Here is a 12550-nt window from a genome sequence, read left to right as displayed (position 1 = left end):
TTGAAAGATCTCCCCCTAATCTGCTCCACCTGCACGCACCCCTCCCCTGATCTCAGCACTTTGTGAATCCATCAAACTTTCCTCCTTTTGTGTGTGCGCGTGTTTTCCTCCTCCTGTTAATAATGCAGCCGAAACTCATCTCCGTCTGTCCGTTCCCCTTCTGGAGACGCACATTCTCTAGTCTTCATGAGTTCAGTGGCAGCGCACATAATTATGCATATAAGATATAAACAGAGCTGTTTAATTATCCTTCGCCACATCAGTGACAGAGTAATTAACAAACATTGCAAGATCAATGAGGAAAAGTGTGACCTTCAGTTTCCTTTGATAGGAAAGCCCTTGTCGTTCCCAGACACAAGGTGATTGTGCCTGGACTCCGCTTTCAGTTTGTTTTAATTCCCCCCATTTGCAGCTTTTATTTGCTATGAAAACTAAAAGGAGGGGAACTTAAATCTAAAAAATATGTTACCAAACTGGGGAAAATGAAAAGGAACTGGGGTTTCTCACTGGGGTAGGAGTTCTCAGTAAAATGCTTTTACAGGTCTGTATTGTAAAGCATTATGCAAAAATGTATAAGCATTCATGGGGGGCTGAAGACTCATTTATGTTTAAGGCAGGTAATGGCACATGCGGGGTCCGGTTTACATGTGCAGCCACATGGGATTTGATTTGCAAACAGACGTGCTGCCAGGTCTTGAGCGTCTGTTTCAAGAACCCTGTTGTAAATGTCATTTGCAACGTTTCCCTGGAAAGCACAAACTGAAACATCTCTTGCTTTGGAAAGGACAAAGTTCTTTTCCTCTTCTGTCTTTTTCTGTCAATGTTCCAGAAAATTGATTTTAAGCTGTTCATCACCAAGTCCTCTCAGACCTGGTGTTGCTGGGTGCAAGTTAAGTTTATTCCAGTGAGATCTGGAACTGCCTATACCAAGAAGGAGGTTTTATTCCTGTGAGTTGGGGGATAGCAGGAGGTGGTCAGATCAAAGGAGAGCAATACAGCTCTGCTCTCCTGGTCAATGCAGCTTCAGGGGAGTCATCACAGGAACCTGGTTGCTCCCTCTCAGGACATAGAGGATGCAGAGCTGGCAGTGCTCAGCAGCTTTTAAAATTGAGCCCATACTTCTTTGATCAGCTGGAAACTTGGGTAAAAAGCTGGAGCCACACAGAAAACCAGATCCTACATCCATCTAGCTGGGCTTTCTTGATCAGTGGGGAAAGTGATCCTAGTTACATGGGGCTGAGAAGGGTTCCTGCCTCTTGGAGTCCTGGTGTGTACACACAGAGCCTGCTTTACGGGACTTCAGTTACTGCTCGTTATGTCCACTAATACCTCCTGTAGTCTAATGCCAAATCCCTGCCACCTTTGTTTCTTTCCAGGGTCAGTCAGTGAGGCTTGTTGTGCATCAGGCAGGAGTTTGCAGAGACTTGATCCATGCTATTCAATACTCATGCTTTGAAACAAGATGGGTAACATGCATGTATGGCATCCCCGTTTCTTTTTCTGAGCCACCGCTTGGAAACAAGGGACTAATGAGTCAGTGCTCAGTCTTGCCTTATGTGCCTCCGTCTCTGGTACAGCTAGGAAACATGCTTAGGAGTCGCAAAGCTGGCGTCTGTCAAGAGATGGGTGTCAGAAGCTGATCTGGGCATGCAGATACGTTTCTTCATTCATTCACGCACCCTCTCCTGCACACTGACTGACCTTACTTCTCTACACACATTTATATATAGCATTTAGATTTCCCAGTACAGTCTCTGACAGAGATCCCTTTCCACAATCCCTCACTGACGCACACATACTCAGGGAGATTTTCCTGTACAGTCCCATGTTCTTTACTCTGCCTGTTACTTATATAGTGGGCTAAAGTAGTTGCCAGGAGCTTTCCCCTGTACAAGCTTTCAAAGTTCTCCTTTCTTTTCTTGGCCTGTTGGCTAAGTCTCTTTGAAAGGGAATATTGGACCTGTTTTCAACAAGGGGAGTTTTCTCTTCGTAATTTCCTGGGAGAACGTGCATGATGAGTGCCAGTTTCTTGCTCATTATCCTATAGTCCCCAAGTCTACATGTTTTCCCTCCCAAGCAGAATAAAGGACAGAGCCCTGGCTGGGATGTCCCATCCCCCAGTACCCAGACCTTGCACTCCATTTGGGCTGTTTTGCTTTTCCTTCCATATATAGTGTGCTGCTGCAGGCTATTTTTAGCCCCTTTTTTGCTAGCTTCGGATCCTTTGTGATACGATAGCTGCTCTGAGACGCACAGATCTCTGCTCTTTGGCAATGCCCACAAATGGAGAGCAGCAGCAAGGGGAGAGGGAGCCCTTTTATTATCGCATAGAAAAGGAGACAAAAATGCGGCATAGGGGAGGGGGAAGAAGACCCAAGGACAATGCTTCCTGTGCCTTCCAGGGCTGTGCACTTTTCACAGGGATTTGTTTCCCAGCCGCTGTCCTGCTTCATGTTTGTCTGCGTGTGGGTATGGGGAAGGTTTTCCGTTGATTAGGTAATAATGATTATCTCTTCGCTGTTGTTTGACAGTGTATGTGAAATGAGTTGGCTGGGTCTCATACCATCTTTGTGGTGAGACAGCTCCCTTCCATAAGGTGCCTCCACTTGAAGAGCCTCTAGCCTTTTGGTTAGGTGCTTGTGCAGATAAGTGAAGGTTGTCGTGGCTTTAGGGGATGTGTTGGTGGGCTCATGCCGGAATGAGTGCGCTTGCTAGGCAGTGAGTCGTGGGAACTGGCCAGTTTCACCTCAAATGTGGATGAGGAAAGACTGAGCAGCATTGGCAAAGCTGTTGACCAGGGAGGGTATTGTGATCATCTGGAACCAAATTTGAGCAAAGGAAAAGCAGAATGCAAGGTGTTTTGGGGGATGAGGGGATTAAATCCAGGGTAGTGAAACCTGAACTCAAGCTCAGACTTTGCAAAGCTCAAAAAATGTCTGAAAACTCCCCCTTTCCTATGGTGCTGGGTTTTGCATCTAATTGTTTGCACCAGCTGAGGTCTAGCCACATAGGTACCAAAGATGCTTTCCAAGACCAGGTGTGCAGATGAGAGAAGTTTAAAAAGGAGGTGGTATCCTACAACATTTCATTTTCTGTCAAAGAAAATACTAGGTTTCCTTGAATCTCCTCTCTGGATTTGTCTGTGGGGCCTGAACCCAGCTGGGATTTGCAAAACTGATTTGAGACGTGGGATTGAAAAAGAGGGTCTCCCCTCTTTCTTCTTGTGCTGCAGGTTAGGATAAAGAGGGAAAGGGGTTGGCTGGCTTTCAGGGCAGCTGATAAAGCTAGTAAAAATCACACTTAATAGCTTAATTTCCTATCAGGTCCTCTCTGTGGTATTCTTTCTCCCCTTGCAGTTTGGCACAGGCTGGCTAGAGTTTTTCTGTGCAGTGCTTGGAAGTCAGGGCATTGTGAAGGAGGCTAGGGGATTGTTTTACAGGTCCAAAAGGAGAGGAAAAGCAGAAGAGGGAAAGCAGATTTAACAAAAAGAGGGAAGTGTTAGACCCAGTAGGGATTTCATGGGTTTAATCACTTCTGTTCGGTCATAGGGTTACACTGAAATGGAGGTGGAGAAGAGAGAAAAAGAGGTAAAAAGGAGAACTGCTTTAAAGCAAGATGAAATTATTTAATGTGTCTGTGTGTGAAAGGTAAAATTGATGGCTTTGGTAGGGTGTTGGAGGAGCCACAGGAGAGGGCCAAGTGGGGAAGCATAGATGAAATGATCCTACCTCTGAGGATGGAGTAATGCAGCCTTTCCTTGTGGTTTCCTTCTGACCAGTCTTGTTATTGGACACTATGGGGCATGATTCTGCATTTAACATCCTTTAAGGTTAATACTGACCCATGAGGTTGTGCGAGGACAAAAAGCTGCAACCTGAGCCAGACACTGCAGGGGCATTGCCACCCATTCTGTAACTAACAGGGTGCTCGTTCTGAAGTCAGGCATCCCAAAATCCCATGCAGGATGCTGGGCCTAAGTGCCCAGAACTGGAAAGTCATTTTGGGCTAAATCAGATCCCAGAACTTAGCAGATGTGTCTTTGTCCTTCTGCTTGCAGGCTTCAGGCATGTTCTTTGCATTGTCTTTCTCACATACCACATAGACAGGCAACTAGTGCAGCAGCACTTCTGCTACATGAACACAGCTATACCGGGCAATACTGAAACAGGAATATGACCCTCATGGTCTTGCACATTTTAGTGCCCATTGCAGGCAGTCTCTTACTCCGTATAGTCCTGTGGAAACTGATTTGTGGAAGCTGATGGCTAGTGAACTTTGGCTTTGCTCATCGGCTGGGTCTTCTGTGTGCGCAGATGCTCTCATGTATGTGCATGCCTGTGCGTACGGCATCACTGGCTGTCAGATTCCCCAAATCCTAGGGGTCTGTTTTCATGCTTTGGATTCTGTTGACCTGTTCTGGGCTATGTCTTGGTGCCTTCTTTTTCCACTGTGTTTCAAGGCAGTGTTGATTTGGTTTGAGCTGCACCCAGTGCCCAGAACCTCTGTTCTGCTGCCAATGTACCTGCCTGTGCTGGCTCCCTCTGAACGAGTGTGCTTGCTCATGAGAGCAAGAGTGAGTGATTGGAAAAGATGACGAGGGAGGTTTGAAGGACTCCTGCACACAGTAAATCTTTACTCTGCAGGAGAAAGCAAGAGGGAGAGGAGGAGGAGCGCTGTGTCAGACTGAAGCCTAAACGAGTCCAAGCTGGCACGTCAGTGCAATCTTTATTTCCTCCTTTACGCTGATACTGGGTGACCTCCAGATGTGCGTTCTTCCCCTCCTGGTGGCCTGTGAAACTGCCTGAGGGAGGAAGGGAGGGAGAGACCCAAGAAAGGACAGCTTTTTGCTCATTCTTCCTCCCTGTGATCACGCTCAGGTAGACTAAGCCCTTCCTGCCCCTTCCCCAACCCACGCGCCAGAGAACAGGCTTTCTCGCCCTCTCTGGAGCCCACATCAGGACAACGGCTCTTTCTCTCCTCAGTCCAAATCCTGATGGAGAGAAGGCTGTTCCTTACCCACTTTGCACCTGCATGGACTTTTCCCTTTCCTGGTCTTACTGGAAGCTGTTCCTGGCTGCTCAGGAGGCTGCCTGTAGTTTCTACAGCCTTCACTGAACTGTGGCCCCTTTTCACGGGGAGAGGAGTAGCTCTCCAGTCATTGGGACGGAGAAGGAAGGGAGCAAGTTGGGTGAAAAGAAATCTTACAGAATTGACAGGGAAGGGAAGGACTGCAACAGCTATGGGGAACTATCCTGTCTTTGTCTTGCCTTCTCTTCTCCACTCCTTCCCCCTCCGCTCCTCACTGCCAAGCTTCTCGTGCATATAGCCTTTGCCGCTCTTCCCCCACCTTAATTCATCTCCACCTCTGCTGCTTTCCTTCTGTACTCTGCACTTTTCAGTCCTGCCCTCGTTCCGCTCCACCCCATACATTGTCTTGCCCTTTCTCCCTTGCCCGTTTCACACCATGCTGTCCTGCCTGCTCTCAGCCCTGCTGTTCACCAACACACATAGCATATCTCACGTGTTTCTACCCCCCCTTTACACACGCAGACACGCTGCCATCTATCCTCTGTGCACCTCCTTCCATATACAAACACTCGCAAGGACAGAACTGTACAAACCTCGACATATTGGCGTTGGTCTCACTTCCAGTAAAATTACTTTTTCTTCATATTAGGCCAAGGCAAGAGTGCAGAGACATTTATGAAACTTTGTTTAATGTACTGAAAAGCCATCGGCTAGAACATTTAGGAAATTGATTTTCCTGGCATTGATGAACTCTTTTTATTTTACCCCAGTATTAATTACTTTTTTTTTTTTAAACAAATTAATTTAAGAGTCGTAAAACCTAACAAGTGAGCCAAACGTCAGTAGATCATGTTCCCCTCTCCCCTTACTCCCCCTCCCCGCTCCTAGTGCTGGTATGGGAGGAGAAGAAAAATCAACGCCTTGCGTGACTCTCTCACTTTGGTTCTCTGTAGGGGAAGCTTCATCGCTGCGAGATTATGCCGCCACCACCATGAATGAGTTCCTGGGCATGTTCGGCTATGATGATCAGAACATGCGGGATGAGCTGGCCCGCAAGATCAGCTTTGACAAGCTGAACACTGCTACCTCAGAGGCCACTGCGACTGCTGCCTCTCTCCTTGGCGAGGATGCCATGAGCAAACGAGCCCGCTTCTCCAAGTACGAGGAGTACATCCGCAAACTGAAAGCTGGAGAGCAGCTCTCTTGGCCCATGCACTTGGCCAAATCTGAGGAGTTGGGCTCCAAGCTGGGCAAAGAAACTTCCTCAGTGCTGGCACAGCCCATTCGGGTGCCAGGTCCAGATGCCTCCATGCTGACGGAGACCAAAGCCACCATCCTGCCGCTGCCCTCTCCCAGCAGTTCCCAGATGCAGGGTCTGATGTCACGGGCCTCCAAATATGACTTCTTCATTCAGAAGCTGAAGACGGGTGAGAGCATCAGGCCACAAAATGGCAACACTTACAAGAAGGCCTCCAAGTATGACCTAGAAAATGTCAAGTACTTGCACCTTTTCAAGCCTGGAGAAGGAAGCCCAGATATGGGAGGAGCCATCGCCTTCAAGACAGGCAAGGTAGGCCGGCCTTCCAAGTATGATGTGAGGAACATTCAGAAGCTTACTCCAGTAAAAGCTCCAACACCCAGCCTGGCCCCTGCTCCCCTCGCCAGTACCCCCAGCAGCACTCCTGTGGCTGGGCCAGAGCAGTCCGTCTCATTGCCGTTCAACACTCCTGAGTACCTGAAATCAACTTTCTCCAAGACAGACTCCATCACAACTGGAACAGTCTCTACAGTAAAGTAAGTGTCCTCCCACTTCTCTCATCTTTGTGCTAGTGGGGGATCATACTTAAAGTCTGTGTGGGGGTAAGTGGGCAGTTCAAGTTCGTGTGATGATAAATACTGCACTGTTCGTGTGATGTTTCTTTTTGCTCTCTGTTGGAGTGTCTGCTCCTCTGTTGCACCTTACATCTCTATTTATCTTATTTGCACTAAGGGTGCGGCCTGCCATCAGTAGTCACAGCCATGAATCCAGAGCCCACTAGCTCCTGGGTTCATATGTTAAAATGAAAGATGAGGGAACATGGTGCTGTCAGCACTCTAAGGTCAAGGTTGTAACTACTTTCCTTTCTCCTTCCTCCGGTTCCCCAGGCATCCGTGTCTGTAGAGGAACCTGATTCTTGCTTCCATTTAACTCAATGGCAAGTCTGCTGACTTTACTGTTACCCAGATGGGGCTTTTTGTTTGTCCCAGAACTTAGAAGACATTTTGGTCCTAATTCTCATCAATTTTCATAGGAGTTAGGCATATACATACTTCTGTGGGGCCAGGCCTGTGTCTTTTCAATTTGCTTGTTCCTTACACAAATAGAGGTGATTCAATTACCCCTCAGACTGGGCAAACTCATTAGCCCAATTACCACTAATAACCTGCTACACATACGTTACTGGCAATCTCTGCAGAGATGCCATTGTCTGAATGGAGATATCTGAAGGCCTTGCCAAACCTTGGATTACTTTTTAATGTGGCTTCCAGAGGTGGTAGCTGTAGAAAAGCTACATATGTACGTGAGGCTGCAAACAGGGAAGAAGGGAGGGACTTCTCTGCTTTCTTGTCATGGTTTGGATTTACTTGTTTCTCATTGTGGACCTGGGGCTGTTGTGAGCCGTGAATCCCATGGGGTCATTTGTAGTAATTCTAGGACTTCTAGACTTCTGTTGCAAATGCCATCACACGCACCCTACTACTTTGTCCTCTGGTAAGGAGGAAGGCTGGTTTATGTTTAATATGTGGACCTAGGAGGCCTTGGGCTGAATCCTCACGTGAATGCTCTTTGCAGTCTCAGGCAAGTCTGCATCCCCCACTTTTCATGTTTCCCCACCTGGAAGGCAGAGCTAATGTGAAAACCTGTGAAACAGTCATTTTCCAACTGCCTGCAGACAGATTTGGGAGCTCTATGGTTAAGGTGTATGGGAAGGGGCAGAGGATTATTAACATTTGCATCTGGCCCCCGCTCAGGATGAACCCTGTATGTGCTCCAGATGGCAGGCAGGGACTCCTATTCCTAAAAAACACTGTGGTGTAAATATTCCTGTAGGCAAAGTGCCTTGTTGTGATGGGTGACCTGGCCAGGGACTCTGTGCCTGAAGAGTCTGCAGAACACTCAGCCGCCTGGAGTTCAGTGGCTATTCTAAAGCTGTGCTCGGGGGGCTGTGAGCCTCTTCTTATCTGCTTTGGTGTTGCACTGGGATCCCAGTTTGATTTCCTTTCTCTTGCTCATTTCCTGCTGCTTGCAGATGTGGGTTTGCAGCACCATGGTGATCCCTCCTCTGGCCACAGGACTTCCTCAACTGAGGCATCATGATGGGGCTGCAACAGGAATGGAGGTGACCAGGGCCTTCAGCCTGGTAGTTCCCAGTGTCCTGATCACGCAATAGAGCACAGAAGGGGCTCTGTTCCCTTCTCCTTCAAGCTGCTTGCTAGATGCAGGCTTTCATGATAAAAGAAAGCAGCCCATTAATTGTGCTGGTGGAGGAAGTGCTAACTGTGGTATCTGGGACCTGGCTTTCCATTCACAGTCCCCACTGGGACCAAATAACCTGGCAGGAATTATCCCTTACTCTCACACATACACACGTATACCCTAGCCGTGGGTTTAAACTCTCTAATATCTAATGCTATTAACCTGCCCTGAACTAATCTACCTTCTTCAAGTGAACTCTGTGCGAAAGTGTCCTTGTTTAAACCAGGCTACAGAGCTGTCCTGAGCAGGAATGGAGGTTGGGTGGGGGCAAAACGGAGAAGGAAGACCACATACAGCCTGTCTGGGATTGTGTTGGTATGCCACTGTCTCTTAGGTAGGCTGGAGTCTGGCCCTGTATCTCTTTTTTTCCTCTTGCTGAACTCACTGAGGGTGTAATTTTTGTCTGCTTCCTAATGATGTTAAGTAACCCAGGCTTATGTGACAGTTGGGTGCAGTTGGGTTGGTTTTCCTCATTGAATACATAAATACTTTTGCTGCCCCATCTGTCTACTGGGGTTGGAAAGAGGCAATTAAAGCCCCTTCTAGGGGGCTGTAGCCACATTGCCAGGACCAGTACACTGTGCCTGCGGGCAATAGGAGATGTGCACTAGCTCACAGCATGGGTGAAGCACAGAGACTCTTCTCCCACAGTTGACCCTACAGCAGACGTGTCTCAATGGCCCTTCCCTGCGCATAAGGGCGGTGTTGCAAGGTGCTTCAGGGAAGTATTTGTTTTCATGTGGCCATCACTTGTTTGTGTATGGGTATTTAGTTTTTTTCTGTGGAAAAGCAGGTTTTCATCGTTGGTCTTCTCAGTGTCTCCAACAAATTGAATTGAGTCCTGCAAAGAGGGAACATGCAGGAGGGGTGGTAGGTGGACTGTATGGTTTGCTAGGAAAAGAAGGTACAGGATTTGAAGGGTAAGGGGAAGGCAGGTTAAACCCATGGGTGTCTTTGCTGGGTACTCTTCCGTGGGCCCTCTCTCCTGATGTGTCAGTGGTGTGTGGGAGAAACAAGGAGCTTAGGCTGTGCCCTGTTCCTGCCTGCTAACCAGCTCTACCCTGTGTGTTTCTCATTAGGAACGGATTACCCACTGACAAGCCAGCTGTCAGCGAAGACGTAAATATTTACCAGAAGTATATTGCCAGGTAGGCAAAACTCTTGACTTTCTTGGGGAGAGGGCTGGAAGTAAGAGGGTGGAGTGGTGGTGGGAGAGATCAAGTCTTGTCCATCTGGATCAAGTGTTTAAACCAATCATTGGCACTGCCATTTCCCTCTGGCATCTGTACTTGCTCTGTTTCCCTGCTTGGGAGAGCAGTAGCTGTGAGAGGTGTACAAGCATGCCAAGAGCATGCTCAGCTCCCCAGAGCTGTTAGACTTTGTGACAAATAGTGGAAAAATGTTTCACTGCAGAAGCCCAGGATTTAAATGGGAGCGCTGTCTCTTGACTGTCATTCTTTCTGTCCATTGCTGTGCTGTCTCCAGCCTTTTTCCCCTACCATGTCCAGTGCCTGCAGGAGGCAAGCAGAAAACATCTTACCTCTGAGAATCTAGGCTGGAGGAATTCACAAGTGACTCGACTTTAGGCAGGTCTTGGCATCAATGTGGGATGTCTATCCTAGAACATTTTGCAGCTCATTTATATGAGAAACCCTCGCTGAATAAGGCGCGGACTAGGGCACCTTATCACAGCTCTGGGCAAGCTTAGGTCAGGAATGAGCAATGCTGAGAGGGAGCCCAGGGCTGTTGTGGTGGGACTCACTTTCGGTGAGCAATGCCATGAGAGCCAGAGGGACAGAGGAGATTATTGCCTAACACCTGCCTGTTTTATAGCTCACGGTGTAAAGGGTCCATCAGCCTTTGCCCCCGGCCTGTTCAATCCTCCGTCTGTACTGTGAGGAAGCTCATTATGAAAGCCCCTCGTATACACAAAGACACCAGTCAGGGAAGCAAGCAAACACTTCTCTCCAGAAATAAAACTGAAGGGGTTGCTCCCACCAGCACTTGGGCACTTTTCAAGGGAAATGTGTACTGTGCTTTCCCACCTTGCCAGGGTCTACACAGAGTCTCTCTCTGGGAGGCATTCAGCTGCTAGGAAGGTGCAGGGGAAGATCTTGGCACATCAGCAGGGGAGAAGGGTGGGAACAGTGCTCTCCCTAGCTGGAGAGTGGAATGAGAGGTGATTTCCCTTCCGTCCCTTTTGCCCAAATCCCTGATGTAGGAGAAGGGAGCAGAAGACCACATGGGAAGAGAGGACGGTTGCACCACCACATGCAGCTCCTCAAGCAGCAATGCCTCTAGTGCACGTGGCAACTCACTGCGTCCTGGGAGAGTACAGGAATGAATGAAAGCAGGGGTTTAAGCCCATCTTTGCATGGGGCAGAAGGAGCAGCACCCTTTTATTGCTGAGATTGCAGGAATCGCAGAGGTTGCAATGAGAGAGGAGATGCCACCCTTTCTGTCCCCAGTTTCCCTCTCAAGCAGAGAACTGTATAAACACTTCACCCACATCCACTCTTCGTAGCACTCTGCAAGCCCCTTCCCCTGGGTCAGGCAGGTAACTGAGGGAGGCTTGTGAGATAGCTAAGGGACACCACATCCTGCTTAAAAAGCTCCGCAAGCCGCCCGTTGGCAGCACAGCCACTTCCCTTCAATTTACACACAATTTTAAAAACAGTTTAAAGCCTTAAAATCAAGGGGTGAGGGGAGAGAGACACGACACACTATGTCTGTACTGCATAATTAACTTAATGAGTTTGCCAAAGCCACTGCCAAAAGCTGCCCAGGGATAATCCATTCTCTCACACAACAAAACAAAACCTCTTACTTAGCTAGTTTGGGTTGGGTTGTTTTCCCCCCCTGTATATTTATAATTAAAAAAAAAAAAAGACCACAGAAAAAATTATTATTATTATTATTAGTGCCTCAGCAGATGGTGCTTCTGGCAGCACTTGCTTAAATATTTATTTCTGTGTGGGTTTCCTCCCCCCTTGTAATTGGGGTGGGTTTTTTTTTCTTCCTTCTTTCACATCATCGTTACAGGGTAATGAGTCTGTAAACACTCTCTAAGCATGCTGACTTCTTTATTTATTATTTTTATTATTATTTATTTATCTTGGTTTTTCTTTCTAACTCTTGCCAGATCAAGACTAGTTCTTTCTGGCCAAAAAAAAAAAAAAAAAAAAGTGAACCGATTAAAGTAAGGGAAGGGGAGGGGGTTATTCTTGTGAAAAGGAATCTATGTGCCTGTATGGACAATTTAGGAGTTTGGATTTGCATATCAGTGTGATTAAATGGTCTGTGAGTTTGCTTGTTTCAGGTGTGTGTATTTGTGGCTGATCATGTCTTTGATCATATGCATGGAAATTGTGGGTACGTTCATGTAAATTAAGAGGGGTGTTGATGTACCTTAGAGTATGTGCATGTAAATGTGCGCGCGTGTATGTGTGTAAGTAAGTGTGTGGTGTGTAAGCTTTCCTGTTACGAAAAAGCTAAACAGATGCTGTGCTTTAAAAATTAATAGCTTTGAACTGTTTCAAGTGTCAGAAGAAGCACAGGATAAATATAACCCTTTAGGAGCCTAACCTTACAGACTGAAAGAGCAGAATTTCCCCTTTGTGCTGTGTTTGCTGCTTCCCTCCTTCCCCAAGTGCACAGTTTGGTAGAACACTTGCCTCTCCCTTCCTGCACTGTAGACACCACACATACAACACCTTTCCGTGGCACGTGGAAGAGAAGGTAGGAGTTTGAAGTGCTAGAGTGCTTGTTTAGCTGTTGCTTTTAAAGCTGAGCCCATGAGTTACTCCTGCTGGGATGCTTTAAGTAATTCATCCCATACAGTCAGATCTCTCTGGTGTCTGGCCCTTCTTTTACTGCAGTTGGCATCTCTGGTCATTTTGAATCCTTACTTTCAATAATATTTTGGACTGCTTTGCTTCAAAGGTATATATTTGTCAGCAAGGTCTTCCTCTTCTCTCTGCCTGGCCTGCACTCCACAGTTCTCCA

At 47.4% G+C, this 12550-nt stretch overlaps 1 protein-coding gene across 1 annotated transcript in view; it reads left to right on the top strand.

Moving 5' to 3' along the window:
- Positions 1-12550, top strand: part of CASZ1 (castor zinc finger 1) — a 66753-nt gene that overhangs the window by 19400 nt on the left and 34803 nt on the right. The window contains exons 6-7 of the mRNA XM_075171908.1: positions 5982-6822; positions 9625-9693. Coding sequence (XP_075028009.1) covers positions 5982-6822; positions 9625-9693 — 910 coding nt within the window. The remainder of the gene's footprint in view (positions 1-5981; positions 6823-9624; positions 9694-12550) is intronic.

The sequence above is a fragment of the Calonectris borealis genome, chromosome 23 (assembly GCF_964195595.1).
Source record: "Calonectris borealis chromosome 23, bCalBor7.hap1.2, whole genome shotgun sequence".
NCBI lineage: Eukaryota > Metazoa > Chordata > Aves > Procellariiformes > Procellariidae > Calonectris > Calonectris borealis.
Note: the sequence above shows the minus strand (reverse complement) of the source record. Positions and strands in the feature narration are given on the sequence as shown.